Source organism: Macrotis lagotis, chromosome 3 (genome assembly GCF_037893015.1).
Source record: "Macrotis lagotis isolate mMagLag1 chromosome 3, bilby.v1.9.chrom.fasta, whole genome shotgun sequence".
Taxonomy (NCBI): domain Eukaryota; kingdom Metazoa; phylum Chordata; class Mammalia; order Peramelemorphia; family Peramelidae; genus Macrotis; species Macrotis lagotis.
Genome location: NC_133660.1, coordinates 122,843,408 through 122,863,317, shown reverse-complemented (window position 1 = coordinate 122,863,317; position 19,910 = coordinate 122,843,408). Strand labels below are relative to the sequence as shown.

General features: G+C 36.6%; 1 protein-coding gene across 13 annotated transcripts in view; it reads right to left on the bottom strand.

The window, feature by feature from the left end:
* SLC10A7 (solute carrier family 10 member 7) overlaps positions 1-19,910 on the bottom strand; it is a 261,864-nt gene that overhangs the window by 105,022 nt on the left and 136,932 nt on the right. For 3 of the 13 annotated variants that reach the window (XM_074229190.1, XM_074229182.1, XM_074229185.1), the window contains one exon: positions 9,665-19,724. The exons of the other annotated variants lie outside the window; for them this stretch is intronic. Coding sequence is in view for 2 of the 3 variants with exons in the window: in XM_074229185.1 (XP_074085286.1) it covers positions 19,704-19,724 (21 nt within the window). In the remaining variant the exon portion in view is untranslated. Of the gene's footprint in view, positions 1-9,664; positions 19,725-19,910 lie in introns of those variants that run through there. 13 annotated transcript variants of the gene reach the window in all.

Sequence of the window (19,910 nt, the reverse complement as noted above, 5' to 3'; positions counted from 1 at the left end):
AATCCATGTAAATTTTCCATAACAGCACTGGATCTGAATGTAAATCCTTGTTCTTCCACACTCTTTCTGTGCAGAATTCTTCAAGCCTGATTTTGCAAAATAATTTGGCTGACATATAAATCGTAAGTAGGATGGGGAGACAAGGCAACAGGGCAAAGATGCTATAATTTCTCATTTCCCTAAAGAGTAAGTCATATTTTTGGCATGCCTTTACTAGTGTTATTCAGCTAAATTCTGTAAAAATGGAAAGCATATTTAAAAAAAATCAATAGTAAAACATTCGTGAATCCCTGAAAGAGAATAAGAACTACATTAATTTGCTTATTTATGACATTTAAAAATGGGTCTAAATGTGCTTAGCAATCACAATTTACAGTATAGGAAGCATTACAGCCTAAGAAATGTGACTTTCTGAGCTCTTACAATATCTAAATTTTTTTTTTGCAGGCTAGTTCTAATGAGATAATTAAAAATAGTTGATCAGTCTTGACCAGTACTGAAAATGCCTCTAAAAGAATTCAAGTCAAAGAGGGATTTCCTATAAATGGGTGAAGTCACCTGACTGTTCCTGTATGCAGCTGAGTCCCAGAACACTGCAGAACCTCCTAAATGATATTCTATGGAAAAATCCTCAAAAGAATTTGGTCAAACTATAAACACAGGAAAAAAAAGTCCAAATGAACAATGAATGCCTCCTATGCGAACTATGTTAGATAGGTGAATGGGCAATCCTGAGAGCTTAGTGATCAGTACCTTGGACAGAAACCTCAAAGGGACATGAGCTGAGCTAGAAATGAGTAAAAGGAGAGCAAGCAGGGAGCTTATAGTCAGGGCCTAACTGTTGACCCCCCAACTCTCTCCCTGAAATGAAGTTCCAACTTTCTAATATTTTTTTAACATTATATTTAAATGAATTTCCATCTTTTTTTTTTAAGATTTTTTTGCAAGGCAAATAGGGTTAAGTGGCTTGCCCAAGGACACACAGCTAATTATTAAGTGTCTGAGGCCAGATTTGCTCAGGTACTCCCGACTCCAGGACCAGGACTCTATCCATCTTTCTTAAATTTCTAGTATTGTTCTAGTGATTTTGGAGAGATGCAAGTCTCACAAGGTTCTCCAAAGAAATGAAGTTGGACATCACCCAAAGAACAAAAGAGAGGTATAAAAAATGTTATATAGCAAGCCTGAAAGCTAATTGATCAGTTAGTCTATTACTGTTAGTCCATTTACAGCATGGACATGCAGGCAATTTCAACAGAACATGAGGAAGGCACATTAGATGGACCTCAGGTGAGGGCATGGACAAGAGGCAAATCATGACTTTTATTCACTGTGCTAGCTTTCCCTCTCAACTTTGTGTCATCTCCAAATCTTACAAAGATGCCAAATCACTTAAGCCCATTGCCTTGCAAAACCTAAAAAGAAAATCAAAATTCTTTGACTCAGTTGGGGTATTTTGATTGAGTTTGTGCCCATGAGACTCATTTTCAAACAGATACAGTATCTGAATTTTTTTTTCAGTGAAAACACACTACACAAACCCAATAAGCAGAAATGATATCTTTTCTGTGAGGATATGGTTTTTTTTAGGTTTTTTTTTTTTTTTGCAAGGCAAATGGGGTTAGTGGCTTGCCCAAGGCCACACAGCTAGGTAATTATTAAGTGGCTGAGACCGGATTTGAACCCAGGTACTCCTGACTCCAGGGCCGGTGCTTTATCCACTGTGCCACCTAGCCACCCCAGAATATGATTTTTCAAAAGGTTCTATATTCCCATTCTTCCACTTTCTACTGAAAATACTTTCTAAATGGATTCATGATTAAAAAAAATATTTTCAGAGATACAAAAGCTCTAAAAGTTGTTTTTCTATCATGGAGAAATAGTGAAGCCAAGTCACACGTGTTCAGTGGCATTTCTTTTCAGTTCATTGGGATCTAATAACAGCAAATCACAGTTAAAGGACTGAGACTGGAGATTTTTCTTTCTAGAAAATGACCTTCAATATATATTGGAATGTGGGCGGCTAGGTGGCATAGTGGATAAAGCACCGGCCCTGTACCTGGGTTCAAATCCAGTCTCAGACATTTAATAATTACCTAGCTGTGTGGCTTTGGGCAAGCCACTTAACCCCATTTGCCTTGCAAAAAAAAACCAAAACCTAAAAAAGTGTGTGTGTGTGTGTGTGTGTGTGTGTGTGTGTGTGTATGTGTGTATGTATGTGTGTATATATATATACATATACACATATATGTGTGTGTGTGTGTGTGTGTGTGTGTGTGTATGTATATTGGAATGTTCTCCAAATTCTAACAGGTTCCATCTCTATCTATAAAGCCCAAGGTTACATAAAGGCAAAGCATAGTGGTGGGATCCTCTCTGGCTGGCCAAGGATGAGACTATTCTAGAGAAGGAATATGGCAGTCCTGTCCCATGGTGACACTGATAAATGTTGTGAATGTCATCTTCTAGAACAAACGTTTAAAATTATGCTTATCTTCTTTTTTATTAAAGACCTCAATAAAAATTAGTTAAGTTTAGAGAATAGTAGAAAGAATACTGGATCAGGTGTCAAAGGCTCTGGATTCAAATGCTGACTCTGATATTACTTTTTGAGGGTCCTTATACACATTGATTTACCTCTTTGGACCTCAGCTCCTTCATCTATAAAAAAGAGAGAACTGAATTAGAGGGTCTCCACTAGTATCTTCCAATCATGAGTCTATGAGTTGATTTAATTTTAATAAAAAGGACAACCTTCCTAATACCAGAGCTGCTCAAAAAAAAAAAAAAAAGTTGAACTATCCTAGGAGAAAGTGAGTTCCCCTTAAGCAAAGACCTGGCTGTCAAGTAGGATATGCAGGGGTTATTTGCTGAATTCTCTGTTGTTTTATATGGCTAACTCTTCCAACTCTTAATCTGTGATACAGTATGTAACATACAACTGAAGAATTGCAACACTAAGACAACCTTTTAAAGTCACTCTTCTCCAGCTAATAAAATGTGAGTAAAATGAAAAATGTGAGTAAATACCTGAATCTATTTACCACTTAACATTTACAGAAATCTTAAAAAGAATCAGGTTTAAAAAGTTTTGATGCATAAAACATGGCAATTAAATTTTTTTAATATTTATATTTAATTCCAAATGTGAGAAGCATCAAGAGAAACATTCGAATATACAAAGGCATGAAAATCACACATGAAACCATAAGCTTAATTATTTATTGATAAATAAACTGTGTTAATTATATAATAGGTTAGTTAAGAAAACAAACCCCAAACATTCTTTGTCCTTCATGTCCCCTTCTGAACTAATTTTCTTCTGTGAAATCAGGATTTTGCTGTTTTAAATATTATTTGCATGACTAATCGATGCATATACCCATCTCATCAAGATGGATACTCAGAGAAAGGGTCAGCAACAGAATGTTGTCTGTCTTGCTAAGAGGGACCTAGCAAAGAGTGGGAACTGTTATCAGCAGCATTTTTCAGATAAGACTCATCACTTAAAGGGGCAGGGGAGCATGCCTGCTCCCCTTGATATGATAAAGAATCCTTGATATGATAAAGGATACACATTACACTTTACCTTTTTATTTTTTTTAACATTGCCTATGTGTAATTATAATCACATGTTTTGACTACCAGAGGATGGGGGGGGGGTGGCAAAAGGATAAAGCACTGGACCTCGAGTCAAGAAGACTCATCTTTCTGAGTTCAAATCTGACCTCGGACACCTCCTAGCTGTGTGATGCTGAGCAAATTCCTTAACCCTGTTTTCCCAGATCTGTAAAATGAGCTGGAGGAGGAAATGGCAAACCACTCCAGTATCTGCCAAGAAAACTAACTGAAAACAATTGGTTACTAAAGTCATGTATGTGACTTGTAAGTCACATAAGAAAGACTCCTTCATGTCTTTCTTAAGTCCATGATAAATTGGAGATTCTTTATATTCTTAAATGTTTCAATAATACCCATGCTTGACTTCTAAGAAAGGACAGTTTTTGCTTCATCACATATAATCAACGTTTGGAATCAAGAGCTATAGTGCAAAAGAGAAGTAAATGTATTTATTTTCTCAGATCTTATTTCCTCCTTCTTCTACCCTTCTTCTTATATTACAGACATTGAAATGTAATTCATATAATATTATTATTTGGTGTATCAATATTGCCACCATTGGAAGCGAAAATACCTTCATACTCTTAAGTTCCTATCATTCTGTGAAGTTCTTGGGCAAAATTTTGAATTATGATGGTAACCTTTGGGGACAAAGGTTCAGCTTTAGACATCTCTCTGAGCATCTTCTAACCAAAATACTGAAACAAATCACTGAAATAGATTCAACAATCCTCCCAAGTAATACATATTCAAGGTCTGGAGTCAGGAAAATCTGAGTTCAAATCCAACCTCAGATACTTACTAGCTATGTGACCCTAGGCAAGTCATTTTGCTTCCTTTAGTTTCCTTATCTATAAAATGAACTGGAGAAGGAAATGGTGAACCACTCTAGTATCTTTGTCAAGAAACCCCAAATGAAGTCACAAAGTCAGATGCAATTCAACAACAACAAAGTGATGAGATTTGGGAATACTTTCCTTTGAGCTAAACTTAAACATCGCATCTTATCAAATGAGAGTTTCTTACTGCAAAGTTGTGTTTGTCTTGGTAGTGGATCCAAATAATAAATTGTTTCTGTTCCCCCACTCCCATTTGCTTCTCAATAATATGTTTTTAAAATTGTTTTTTGCTTTCTTGGCTACTGAGATAACAATATGTAAAGGATTTGGTGAACCTAAAAACCATTATGTAATGTTAGTCATTCATTCATGAAGTATTGATTAAAAACTTGATATCCCTTAAGCTACTGTGATAAATGCTACAAATAAAAGCAAAAAAAAAAAAAAAAAACAGTCCCTACCTTCAGGGAACTTACATTCTACAGGGAATGAGGGGTAGGGTAGGGGGTAAACCTATGCCTATATAAACATAAGTAGATAGAAGGAAAAGAAGAAATTTGAGAGTAGACAGTAGTAACTGAGGGAGGATCCAGGAATGTTTTATGTAGGAGGTAGCATCTGAGCTGAACTTTTAGGAAAGCTAGGAAGAAGCAGAAGGGAATAGTGGGTCTATGCCCAAAACAGAGGATATCAGTATCACTCCTTTTACTATCTACTTTGCAATGATCAGGTCCAAAGTATCAGGAATTCTCCAGAATTACATGGAGGCCAGAACATCAACAAAACACGAAGCTGACTGAGCTGCTGAGGGCTCAGTCAATGACAAAGTGAGTCCTAAGTCAAACACGAGGAAACTCAAGTACCCCTTTTCAGTTTTCCTCTAGTGTCCTAACCTTGTTGCTCAAAGTTAAAGAAATACAAGATTTGGGGAAATATGTAGCAGGGCTTCTGCTTTGGCCCTCATTCAGCCACACCTCCCAATGAACACCACCAGACTCCTTTCTAATCAATTATTCATTCAGATGACTAGCATATCTTTTGAACTCCTCTCCTTGACATCAGAACTGTTTCCAGGGATGACACAGGCGTGCGTACTTTGCACAATGAAAGGCGGACTTTAAGCAGGCTTTAGTGCTAAATGAGAACAAGGCCAGGAGAAGGGAAAGCAATACTTTGAGTCAAAGCTAAGCTGCAGGCAAGCTGCAGACTGCCTGCAGCATCAGAGAACTTGGCTCCACAAAATGCCCATGTGTTGACAGCTGAGGAAGAGTTTGAAGGCTTAATGGGAAAAAAATGTTCTGTCAATGATGGCATGATATAGTACTTAACTAGGATTTCCAATTATCACCAATACAATGGACCACTCAAGTCAGAGAATCTCAAAGTCACGGCAAGCTTTGGCACAAGCTAAGCAGGCTATTGTATGGTTTTTCTCTCTGATTTATATAGAGTGATGCCTTGACTAGATAAATAAAGGAAATGTGTTCAGGCTAAATATCTAAGGGAGTCAGAGGAGGTTAAAGAGAATAACAGACCAGGGACTAAGCTTTTAAAAAAACAAACAAGATGCTGAATAAATGTAACAATAAATGTAACAATTTAATTTTGAGGTTTTAAATCAATAAATCAAATGTCATCAAATAGAATTTCAGGTTATATTCTATTCCAGCTAAGTTCCTCCCTGTGACTATTCCAACAGATGTAGTCATGGGATCCACTAACAGTAGTATTCACATTTTATATGATGCATGTCAAGTTTACAAATATATTATAATAATACATTTATATAATGCTTACTATGTGCCAAGCATCCTGCTAAGTTCTTTACAATTATTCTCTCATTTGATCCTTAAAACAACCCTGAAAAGTGTCTGCTTTATTAAACTTGAGATTAAAAGATGAAATGACTTGTCCAAAGTCACACATCTACTAAGTATAGGAGGTATGTAAATCTTTATGTGTTTATATATTCATATATATGTAAATATATGTATATAAATTATTATTTAAAAACATCCAGAGATGGAGAGATAGATAGATTGATAGACAGACAGATATAAATAGGACAGAAAGTGAATTTGAGAATAGCAAAATAGATGATAGTTACATATATGGATAAAATATGGAAAAATAGATAAAGGAGAAGAGAGTGAGAGAAAGAGAGAGAGAGAGAGAGAGAGAGAGAGAGAGAGAGAAGTAGCTAAGTGGTACAGTAGATGGAGTGGTGAACCTGAAGTCAGAAAGACCTGCCTTCAAAATGAGCCTCCAACACATCTAGATGTGTGACCCTGGGCAAGTCACTTAGCTTTTTTGTTTCAGATTTCTCAACTGTAAAAGGGAGATAAAAATAATCTCCCTTCTAGGGAGAACAAATTTGATGATAATTGTAAACAGAATGAATCTTTATATTATTAGAAATATTAATTTTATCTTATCTTATTCTCAAGTTTACTGTAAGTTCCTTGATGAAAATGAGTATCTAAACAGAATCTAAGATAGCTTCAATTCAACAAGTATTTATTAAGCCCCTATGTGCTTAATGGCTAGGTGAAAATAGTCCCTGGCCTCAAGTAGTTGAGGCCTCTACAGAGATGAAGCAGAATGCACACAATTAAGTACATTGAAGGTCCACACAAAGTTAAACTCAAAGTAATTATCTGGGGTGGGGGGTGGAGAAGCGGGTAGCAGACCTGTTGAGACATGAAGGGAGCTGGGATGAATGTGAAACTCATGGCAAGCTCTGGCATTTTATGATTTGGAGTCTTAGAGATCAATTCTTCTAATAGCTGAGCCTCAGTTTTCATCACTGTATATTTTTCTGCTCTATACTAATTATACTGATGATTATCCAGCTCTCATCGATCTCTCCTTTCTCTGAGTTCCTATAGCTCCTGGAACCCACATTATTCATTCGGGTGCTTGATAATAAATGGCTGCATTTCCCCAGGTTGTGGGGAGGAAGATGCTTGGACAAGAGAGAGTAAAATATTCACGGGCCCTGCTTAACTATTACTAGCAACATATGTTGAGCCCTCTTCTCCTTTCCATGCTGACACTGGATCCTAACTCTCACTTTCTGTCATCCTTTCACCCACAGAGCTCTCCTTCTATCCAGGAAGCCTCCCCAAACCCTCTTCATTATTACAAGTTATCTTGCATAGAGCATGTTTGTATATATTTGTTTTCTCCTTGGTGGCAAGGGCTCTCTTTTTTGCCTCTTTTTATATCTCCAGCACTTAACGTAGTGCCTGGCCCAAAACAGACGATCGATAAAATATTTATTGATTGTTTGACTTTGAGACAGAAATTATGTCCTGAACTTCTTTTGCTTCTCAAGAGCTCCAGCAGTGCTGGATGTGGATCCAGGAAGATGAGGGTTTAAATTCTGCCTCTATCATTTACAAGTTCTGATCTTGGGAAAAATCGCTTCTAAGATCCAAGTTCTTCAATAAGAATACTTTTAAGGCCTATACCTCAGATGACAGCTTGGGCCAAATAGGTAAGATCTAAACAAATTGCTTTGTAAACCTTAAATTGGCAGATAAATTAATTTGGTATCCTCCTTCCACTCCACTCCCAGCAGCTGGCTCAAAAATAACACACTGATTGGTTGATTCTATTTGTTTACATCTTCATGGGATGATAAACTTGAGGTAAAAAAGAAGAAAAGTCAAAATAGTAGATTAAGCAACAGAGATTACTATAGACCAAAGAGGCCTGGTTAAGACGGGTGGGTTGGAAATAGGATTTTTCTTTTTTCCTCCATTTTTTTTCCTTCAAACTATTTTGGCAAGGAAACTCAGTATAGCTAAACAATGTTTTTGTGACAAGGGAGGTTTGCAGAGGGGAAAGGACAAAGGGATGGGGGATTTTATCCAGAGAAATATGGAGAGAATATATTACACATCACATTAGAGTAATTTTCTTGAAGAACAGCAAGTAATTCATTAGTACACATGGCTCAAGAATCGAAATATTAAGCTGTCTTACAGCAATCCATCATATTCAATTTCCACTTCAAAACTTCCTTTATGACAGATCAAATGATACTCCTAAACACACTACCTAACTGGAGGCCACATTGATGTATTTTGCAGGGCCAGAAAAATCACACTAGGTCAACAGCACCAAGTAGTTAGGTAATAAATAATCAAATTCAAAAAAAAAAGAAAAATGGGAAAAATGCAGGAGTCAAAGAGTTAAAACAACCTTCCCATTTTAAAACAGGTAAACCTACTAAAAATAATTTGCAAAACAATTTTCCTTGTGCATTTAATAAACCTCTGTCAGAGGAAACAAAATCAGAAAAGCTGAAAGTAAAAAAAAAAAAATCAATTAAAATAAAGTCACAGGGCATGGTCGTGAATTGTTCCTGGCAGTTATTGGATATAATATGGTTAATATTTCTAGTCAGTCAAATTAACACAATTTTGCCACTGTAGATTGTGTACAGCGTCACACAATAGGCACATTCCCAAGAGGCTTGTTCTAAGAGTCAAAGTAATAAATTCCTTTTTAAGTGAGGAAGAGCCTGACCATACTTATCAGAGTACTGTACTCAAGGAAAGCTCCATCCTTAAGCAACATAAAATTAATTTGCAAATCATTAGGTCCCATTAGGCCCTCCTCAGCTTTTCTTCCTCAGATTTCCCATTTAAAAGGCTTTTGCTTCAAATCAGTCTATTTATCTCTCTATTTGTATCATGGATATGCTTTTATTTTCCTATCAGTCTGCCCATCTGGGTAATATGTACTCTGCCACACTGCTATTGATCGAAAGAAGTTCAGGGAAGATGATGTCGGCTTTTATTCCTACAGAGAAACCACTGAGCTGAAGGGTGCAGCAGCAGCAACCAAGGTCAAATTAGGATTCATCTCTCTGTGTTGCTATGTTAAAATGGTATGACACAAAGGGAAGAAAGTAGATTTTGCAAGTACACAAAACAAACACATCATCAACCTTTTCTTTTCATCCTGCTCTCAGGGCTGGAGGAGGAAGTCTTACTTAAATAAGATACTCTAGCTTTTTAAGAATTAAAACAATTTAATCAAAATGTCATCTTACTTTTTTCCTCTTCAATCTTCATGCTATGCTTTCTCCTTTATCTTTGTGCCATACCATTAAGGGAGAGGGAAGGGGGAAAAAGTGAAAGAGAAAAAGAAAAAAGAGAGGAGGAAAAGAGAAAGAAGAGGGGGGGGAGAGAGAGAGAGAGAGAGAGCGCAAATTACCTGCTACATGCATTAGGGGCAATCAGGTCTTTCCTGGTGCCCTGGGAGTAATGTGCACCCTTTAGGGAAAGGAAAAGGAGAGGCCCTGAAGCTTGGACATTACCTAGAGACACCATGAGAATTTCTCTGGTGTGCTTTGTGCAGAGAGCTCATTCCTTTGTTCAAACACTATGGCTTGATTTTAAAACCATGAAGAATCGTTCAGCAAAGATGAAAAGCCTATCCTGATAGAGCAAACATAAGTCATCACTAGAGCTGTGACTCAGTTGAGGCCAGAAGTTTCATTACAGAATTCGATATGGTATAGCGACTACCATTCCCTCACTTAGCCCTGGACTGCCACCCTAGTACTCTAATAAATATGATCAGGTTCTTCCTCATTAAAAAGGAATTTATTACTTTGACTCTTAGAATAAGCCTCTTGTGAATATGCCTATTGTGTGATGCTGTATATAATCACCTCATCATGGGGCTACTCTTTCTGTGGAGGAGATCTTAGATGTCATCTAGGTCAACCCTAACCAACATGATTCAGCTTTCTCTCAGAGTTTCGGTGGGAACCATTGGTGATGCTAAGGGGGCAAACAACATCTCCTCTGGGAGAATCACTGTCCCTCCATCAGGGATGACTAAACACTTCTCACTGTCCTTCCTTTTACTCAAGAACTTCTATAGGAGAAGGAATTAAGTGGTTCCAAAAAGCAAGTGTAAAATGTATTGGCAAGGAAACAACAGACACATGACGCCTGAGCCATTATCACCTGATATTTGGAAGGTAGTGCATTTGACTTCCAATGGGGAAGACTTTGGCTTCCTCTGAGATGCTCCAAAGCACTCTCCTTAGCACCCTATGGGCTTCAACAGAGAAGCAATGCAGTGAGAACATGGGGTTATCACTTCAGTTCATTCCATTTTTCTTGCCTTTCTGGTAGAGGGGTAAAAAAAAATCAGATTTGGAATTCAGAGATAGGAATTCAAATCTCACTTCATTACAGACTGCATGATGCTTGCATGATCTCAATAGAATAGTAATAATACCCTCATCTGTTAAAAAAAACAAAACAATAACTTGGACCAGATGGTCTCTGGGGTTTCTTCTAGCTCTTGATCTATAGTTCTACAGAGTAGATGTTCTCTAAGAGTCATCCCAACTTTGAATCCCATGAGGTTATTCTCTTCAAGTGGAGAAAACATCAGCTCATCATCTCTCTTGTACCATCAACTGTTCAAATTCATCAAGTATAGGCTTCAAATTAAACCCATCATCCTATTTTCTATTTACCAGTCTGTAAGGAACTTGCTTCTGGGTCATTAGAAAGAACCTTAAGGAGATGATGATTGCTTACTTCTTAATTACTTACTAAAATCGACTTCAAGGTTAATGATATGAATTAACAGAGTGATGGAGAAGTCAGCTAACCTTTCATCTGATGCAAAAGAATTTTTAAAAAAATCCCTCTCTGAGTTACAGTATTGGCATTTGATGGGTTTCACAAGAGAATACAAAATAATTTAAATTAGAAGGCAAAATGATCTTACTAGGATTCTACATTCCTATATTTAATTTTTTTGACCAAATATATATGTATATGTATATTCATTGTGTTAGATTCCTATTGTGTCTCACTTTTTAAAAACTAAAATCCCAGGGGTGGCTAGGTGGCACAGTGGAAACAGGACTGGCCCTGGAGTCAGGAGTACCTGCTCCTGGAGTCAGGAGTACCTGAGTTCAAATTCAGCCTCAGACACTTAATGATTACCTAGCTGTGTGGCCTTGGGCAAGTCACTTAACCCCATTTACCTTGCAAAATTAAAAAAAAAAACCCAACAACTAAAATCCCAAATTTATCAAACAAATACATGAGAAAGGAATTCTTTGATTTGTTAAAAAAAAAAAAAAAAACCTCTTTCCATCAAAGGTACCATGGTATAGAGGACAGAAAACTGTTCTGGACACCAGAAAGACCTGAGCTCAAATCTCACTTGTGACACAAATTGGTTTTGTAACGATTAGCAGCTCTTTTAATGTCTCAGTCCTCTAAGCAACCCCAGAACTATAAATTGCAGAGAAGATGCTGACCTGCATTGGTAGAGGAGTTTCTTCACCTGTACAATGAAATCACAGGTCCAGTTCCTATTCTTTTCCTCACCAAAGCTCTCTAAGTATTTACTTGGAAGAAGATAAATTCAAAACCAAAGCATTAGCAATGGCTCCCCCAAATGAAAATCATTTAGAAATGAACATGAGAAAATCTTGAATTTATAAGTTATAATTCTGAAATTATAATACAAATGAACAGCACACAACTGATAAAAATATTTAAACAACTGATAAAATATCAGTTTAATCATAAGGAAAGATATGACTTGCTCAAATAAAATAATTCAAACTGGAATACAAATATATAAAAATAGCATATAGCCAGGTCCCGATTAATGTGAATAATGAATCTGGAAAAGTGGTCACATTATTCAAATCCACATGGCACAGTTCTAATGAACTGAAGTCAGTGATTATGTTTTATATAATTATAACTTCAAATAGTGTGAATACAAATACATGTGAATACTTCATGGGATTCATTATTCACAGCCATCAGGAACTAGCTGTGAAGAAATAAGAACAAGATAGGGAGAAATTCCACCTAACTTGGGAGATCACAGCTTCCACAGATTTTCTTCTTTGTGCCTCAGCTGTCTCACCTACAAAATGAGGGCCTTCTTTTGAGGTGGCATAAAGCAAACAAGCAAACAAACCAACCCAAACTGGAAACAAATGGGTATTAATTAATTGAGGGGGGAGGGCAGAACAAATCATGGTAAACTAATGTAATGGACATGGTAAATAGGAAATCAAAGGAATATGGGAAGACTTTCAGGAATTGAGACATAATGAAGACAGTAGGTGAAGGGAAAGGGGTTTCATTGTTACTTTTTGGGGGAGAGGGGCTTCCTCCTACACTCATTCCCCATCTTGAAGCAGGCTCTACATCCTGGAGATGTACTTCCTTAATCCTTTGCAGTTGTAACCCAGGTGAGTTTTTTCAGATCCCATTTTCAGGTGCAAAGAAAATTGCTAATTATACCTCCATAGTAATGTAAACAAATAAATACTAAATTGTTATCTTAAATTGTGATCAATCTTGGTCCAAGAAAACATATGGTAAAACAACAAAACACAAACCAAAAAATGAATAACAAACACAAGTGAGAGGCGATAGGTGTGGATTGTTGTCCCAACAAGTGTCAGAGGAGGTCTTATTTTGAATCAATTTTATTTAACTGGAAGGTTTAATGGAGTAAGGCCATCTCACTTGATTAAAAAATAACTTCGATATAAATCAATAAAACCCATCAATAAAATCCTTTAAAGAGAAATAGAAGGGGGAAAAAAACAAAAAAGAGAGAGGGTTTGGGACTAAAAGTAAAAGGAAGGGAGTTGTACTGGGTGATCATTAAGATCTGTTCCAGGGCCAAAATTCTCTTCTAATAATCCTAATTTCTCTGAAAAACTCTGACAGGCAGCCTAGAGATGGAGGGTGAACTCTTCTCTTAGGGCCAAAGTATAAATGGGTCATTAAAAGAGAGAATGAAAGAGGAGCTCAAATGTTCCAAGATCCTGGACAATAGAGAGAATGAATGGTGTCCATCATCCTGGGGATACTTGGGCCTCTGGTGACAGAATTCATTCAAAGACAGAGCACTATTTGCCATAAATAACACATTATCCCTGAAGTCATGATAGGAAACAGATCCCACTTCCTGTGTCCTGGGTAACTCCATTATTTAAAAACAACTACTATCCGAATATGAGGTGGGGGGGTAGAAGGGTTTTTTCCCTCTCCAGTCCAATTAGAGGCAGTTCAAGGTCCTTGTGAAGCAGGCCTAAGGAAATTCACAGAAATAGAACCTAAAGCTCTAACCTTATCATGCATAGCTTTAGCATGAGGCAACCTAAGGATGACATTTAAGGTCAATCACTCATTTCCCCTAATTAATGTCTTAATTAGTGTGATGGGATGCTTCCATTAGTCCTTCTTATTCACCCTGGAAAAGATACTTACAAATATCCCACAAGGGCTTCCCAATTCTGATGCCCCATCTACAGACTACCCTTATCCTTGACTTTGTTTTAACTACCTTCAACAAGGGCAAGCAGGGCAAACCATGCCTCAACTTTGCCTACCTAGTCCAGTCTAGTGTTTACTCAGTCAATGCTGTTTCTCCTTCAGACAAAGGAAGCCCATCAGTATACCAGGATATAAGGCACTTTCTTCCTGCTCCCCAAGGAAGGAAGCTCTTTACACTTCTCAAGCTTACTCAACCCTAGATTGCCTCAGGGCACTATTTCTTAAAGGACCACTGGAAGGTTCTTTCCAGAAACCAGTCCCTGAGATAGACCAACAGCATTTATCAATCACCAAGATAACATTTATATCCTTTTGGCTGCTATTTTCTAGCAATCACAGGGAACTTGCTTGGCCCTGCAGTCTCAGACCAACAAAAGAAATTTCCATGTATCTTAAAAAAGGCATTTACTGGAAAGAATAGATTTCCAGTAACCGTCTATCAAGGAAAAAAAAGAGGGGGTGGGGCCTAAATCTACCTCTAAATCTCCCAGATGAGGACAAAAATCTAAGCCCAGAAACGGGTTATGCTTCTGTTTTTGAGAAAATCATTTGATGATAAGCTAAATTGGAAGACTTCAAATTTAAAGTCAAGAGAGCCAATGCAAACTAAAGCACTCAAAAAAGAGCTCTTTAAATGATGATTCTGCTCAGGTAATTGCTTTTATCTTTCCTTTGATGGACTAAACTTGGTAATGGGAGCTTGAAGAATTGTCTAATTTTATTCCATTCTTGTATATCCATTCTAATGATGGGGTACTGAAATAGTAGATTAAAAAAAAAATTAAAAAAAAAAGGCTACCCACACTTGCATTTGGAAAGGATGAACCAGAAAAATGGCTCAAGTAGCTCTAAATGATAATGGGTTGGTCTCAATAGAAAGAAATTTGGGCAGGACAACTCCTGGCAAGCATGTTTCTCATCTTGGAGAGGAAAACAGTGAAATGCATAACTGTACGTTTTTTATTTAAGATTTTCTCAAAAAATTACCATTCTTAACTCTTGACTTTACCCTAGCACAGTACCCTCATTCTTGAACTTCATAAGATCCCATGTATCCATTCTATCTCAGCTAATGACCCTCAACTCCAATGAAAGCCCAGGGCACCTTTCACCAGAAATCTATGAGTGTGGGGACAGAGGTTAAGTCCATTTCAAACTGGACACAATTTCCTTGGCTGTCTCTTCTATATTGCTGCTCCCATCATTTTCATTTTCCACGTGAATGTTAATGCCCCTTGATCATTTCTTCCTGTCTTTTCCTTATTGCTTTATATTAGGATAGAAGAGACTGCAAAGTAGTTGATGATTTTTAAAGAATATTTTAGAATAGGTTGGCAAATTTGATTCAAACAAGGGGGTGGAGGGCATTTCAGGGACAAGGTAAAGCAGTTTTCTTAGCTTTCAGACAGTTTTTTTAAATAGAAGAATGAGGATTTCTTTCTACTAGAAAGAAAAAAGTAGGAAATAGAATCTGGAATTAGAAGGGCAGACAGCTGGATAGAATGCTGGGCCTAGAACTAGGAAGTCTTGAGTTCAAATCCAGCTCCAGACATTTACTAGGTGTATATGACCTTGGATACTGTGTGCCTCAGTTGCCTCACTGTAAAATAGGTTGTTCTGAGGATCAGGCGAGATTATATTTATAATGCTCTTTAGGAGAGTGTCTGATATATAGAGCACTCTCAACCAAACTCCTGAGACCCTGTGGGTCTAATCCTGACTTGGCCACTTATAGAATGTGATCTTAGATAAATTGTTTCACCTCTCTTCGGTTGCAAAATCAGAGAGCTGGACTAGATGGCCTCTTTGTTCCTTTTTAGTAGTAAATCGATAACCCTAGGACTCATTTTCCGATGATTACAGTAATTAATGAAATCTTCCCTCAGCACCCACATAGCACCTTTGTTTTTTTCATCTCTCATGCAATAATTGGTAATGTTACAAATAGGATTAGTCTATGTTTTAACCTTTCACTAGAAAGGAAAGCTCCATGAGGACAAGGAGTAAGACTTGCTACAGTGCTACAGTATTTTAGCACACATTAGACACTTTGGTTGAATGAATCAGAATTAGGGGATTTGAGTCTCAGTAACTCAGAATTAAGTTATTAGTGGCAATACTCTAAATATCTGTTAAGAATGGAAAGGATTCCATCAGTGCAACAATCAGGCACAATTTTGGGATAGATATCTTCGATGCAGAATACCATTTGCATCTAGAGAAAGAATTGTGGAGTTTGAACAAAGACCAAAGACTATTACCTTTAATTTAAAAAACAAACATTGTCTTATGTAATTTTGCCATCTCTTATACTTTATTTTTCTTCATTAAGGATATGATTTCTCTCTCATCACATTCAACTTAGATCAATGCATACTGTGGAAACAATGTAAAGACTAACAGATTGCTTTCTGTGTGGGAGGGGGGAAGTAAGATTGGGGGGGGGGGAAATTGTAAAATTCTAAATAAAGAAAGAATGGAAAGGATTCAGACTGAAATGGGCTTTTTTTGAGGTGGGGAGGCTGGACCCCCGCAGAAAGGAATGAGTATGAATGTGAATGTGGATGGGTAAAAAATTTTACAACTTCATTTTAATATAATTGGTTTCATTGTAACTTTATGTGTTTAAAAAAGTGAGGAGTATACATAGACTTCACCAGACTATCACAGGAATCATCAATGATACCAAAAATCCTTAGAAAATTTTGATCTGAAATAGCATAACTCCTGTAATCAAGATGATAACAAACAACATGAGTGAAGGCCATGACAATGTAAATAGAAACAATTTTTAACGTAATTTTTTTTTTTTTTACAAAATGCATGAGAAGATATTTTTCCTCCTTTTCTTTGTAGAGTCTGGGGAGAAGAGTATGTTTTTGAAATGCTGAATATAAAGCTAGATTTTTTTTCAATATTTTTTTAGTTTTGCTGAACTGCTTTCCCCCTCTTTTTTATTCTTTGTTGTAAAATAGGGTTCTCTGGGAGATGGAGGAGGAAAGGAGTACATCAGAAAATGTAAGTGATATAAAAAAAAGGTTTTTTTTAGTTATTACTTTAAATGCACAGAAGAAAAGAAAAAATACAAAAAAGAACATAAATATAAGTTTTTATGTTAAGTCAATACATATTTCTCAAATGCTACATAAAAAGTTCACTGTTTCTTATATAAGCTTATCTCTGGTACTTTTTTTGAATATTGAAATATTTATGGTTTGGTGATTAAGTTCACAACAGAAAAGAAAATTTAAAATAACCCTACAATACTCGTAAGAGCCCAGAGCACAGAGAAAAGATTAACATATTAGTAGGAACATATTAAAGAATGGGTCATCTAGGAGATAAACAAAAAAAAAACAAATGAAAAGTTTTGTGAATTAAAAAAAGCTCTTAGATTGTAAGGGCAATCATCAATAATCTTAAGAGTTTTACTCCTAGATTCTTGCAGTGTTAGTCCTAGCATTCAAAAGAATATCAGCTCATATAGGGTAGGGCTCTTTTTCCTATATATATACATATATGTCAACTATTTTTAAAAATGCTACTTAAATTAACTCCAGAGAAAATGTTTTCTCACCAGCAAATCATGTTTTAGGCAAAAGATGTTAAATAAATGTGTCCATGACTCAATAAAAAGGAGAGTAAAGTATCTGAAGAAAATTATATATAAACATATATTTATATGTATGTGTGCATGAATGCATATGTCTATGTAGGTATATATATATGTATATACAGTCCTATATTCATGTCTTCTGTAAACCTTCAGTTTGGTGGGTAGCCAAATATCTCTGTTCTCCCATTCTTTCTTTTGAGTCTCCCAAACAATGAGCTAGCTCTAACAACTTGTATGTTAGCCTCATGAGTTGAGGATGTGGACATCCCTGCAAAGTATACTGCTAAGGTAAGTGAACTTAACATGGTATTCAAATAGAGAAATTTTGAATGCTTGTATATAATAAGTACTTAATAAACATCTGCCATATTAGACTGGAGAATCTTCTATATCTTATTATCTATATGCTTATATACACATATAAAATCTAGATTGCTGTGTTGCTCTGTTTTATATGCTTGGGACTTTTAAAGCTACAGGTCTTTGGCTAAAAGTTAACACAACTTGGACATAATATTGGGTGGCTAAAGAAAATCTGGAACCCAGACAGATTTGGGCTTTTTTGTATTTTATTTTCCCAAGAATAGCAGCAACATCAAAGGAGGAAGCCCTTTCTTGAAACATATGCAAAATGAAGGCTCTTTCCCATTTGGGGGTTCTGGTGATGAGCTAGGCAATTTCAGCTCTGTTTTCATAATTGTGAATTCCACAAAATCCCTTGGTTGGGATTCTGTGGCTGCTCTATTAAACATTTTATATTACCTTTGAAAAAACTTAGGCCATGAGTCTAGCATTAGGTACAATGTTAGCAGGCAGGGGAGTTCTCTCTACAAGCCTGGCAGTCAGGGTACTAAGGCCCATCTCTAGGAGAGAAGAAAGTATCTATGTGTCAGCATCCCTATACAGAATGGCCAAAAATCAATATTAGGTTTGTCTGTTTGTAAAGCATCAAAAATAAATTTTTCAAAGAGTACTCATTGAATCACTTCCCAGAAATCATTCTTTTAGGCTATAATCTATAATGGAAAGAACATGGATTTGTAGGTAGAACACACTGATTCAAATTCCAGCTCTATCACTTAATGAGCAAAGGGGCCATGATTGAATTTGAAGACCTCTAAGTCTCCTAGCTCAAAAACTATATTATGATCCCATGTCCATCAAAATCATTTGTTAATTGACTGACATTAACTGACCTTTATATAGTGCTTCAATGTTTATAGAAAACCTTGTAGATGGTTTCTCACCTGGTCTTCATAATAAATCTATGAAGTAATTGCTTTAAATAGGATTAGTCTTATTTTGCAGATAAGAAAGCTATAAAAATAAAGTCAAGGGGCAGCTAGGTGGTGCAATGTATAGAGCACCAGCCCTGGAATCAGGAGTACCTGAGTTTGAATCTGGCCTCAAACACTTAATAATTGCCTAGCTGTATGACCTTGGGTAAGTCACTTGACCCCACTGCCTTAAATAAATTAAAAAAAATAAAAAGTCAACAAGCATTTATTAGGTACTTATTAATATTTTAGGCACTATGTTAATCACTAAGATACAAGGGGGAAAAAAACCCAAACTCCTGTCCTCAAGGAGCTCCAAGTCTAATGGTAGAGACATGGTTATAAATGGAGTAGATAAAAACATAATCTCAGAGACGGAACTAGTAGCCATGAGGGTTGGACAAGACCTTTTTACAAAACATGAGATTTGAGCTGAGGAGTCAGGGTGTCAGAGATGGAGGTAAGGAGGAATCTTCCACAGATGAAGGAGAACAAAGACAAAAGGCACAAATTGCTCAAGATCACAGAGGTGGTATTGTCTAATTTGAGATTTGACCCTTTTTAATTTCAAAATGACTATGTGCTGCTGTATCCATTAAATGGAAATCCATATTTTTCTGTCAATATATATAGCCACAGAACAGGTGAGGATTGAGGCATAATTCAGGCAGACACACCACAGTGATTAGAATTAGACAGACTTCCTCCCCAAGTCCTGCTTTGCATTAATTATGAAAACATACCTATAAAGAAAAATCTTTCTCTTTAAACAAAACTTTTTTTGCTACTCTTTCATAAAAGACAGATATGATGATGATGATGATGATGATAATGATGATGCCTGTCTTTTTTTTCTTGAAGAAGACCATGATATCAGGAAGTGTTGCCAAGAACATGAACTGGATGTAAATGGGGGTGGGAGATGGCTGTTCTAAGTCAGCAGCCTCACTTTCTCTTCTGGAACCATCTGGATCCAGAGCCGAGGTATGAATTAGGATGACTGGAGATGGTTCTAAATGAAAAGGAATCAGGGTTAAGTGACTTGCCCAAGGTCATTTTAGTATCAAATGTCTGAGGTCAAATTTGAACTTGTCTTCCTGACTCCAGGTTACTGTACCACCTAGCTGTATTACAGCAATATTGACAGCTACAGCTAATCATTTTTCTGGGAAACAGCACAGAATGATGACAATATTCC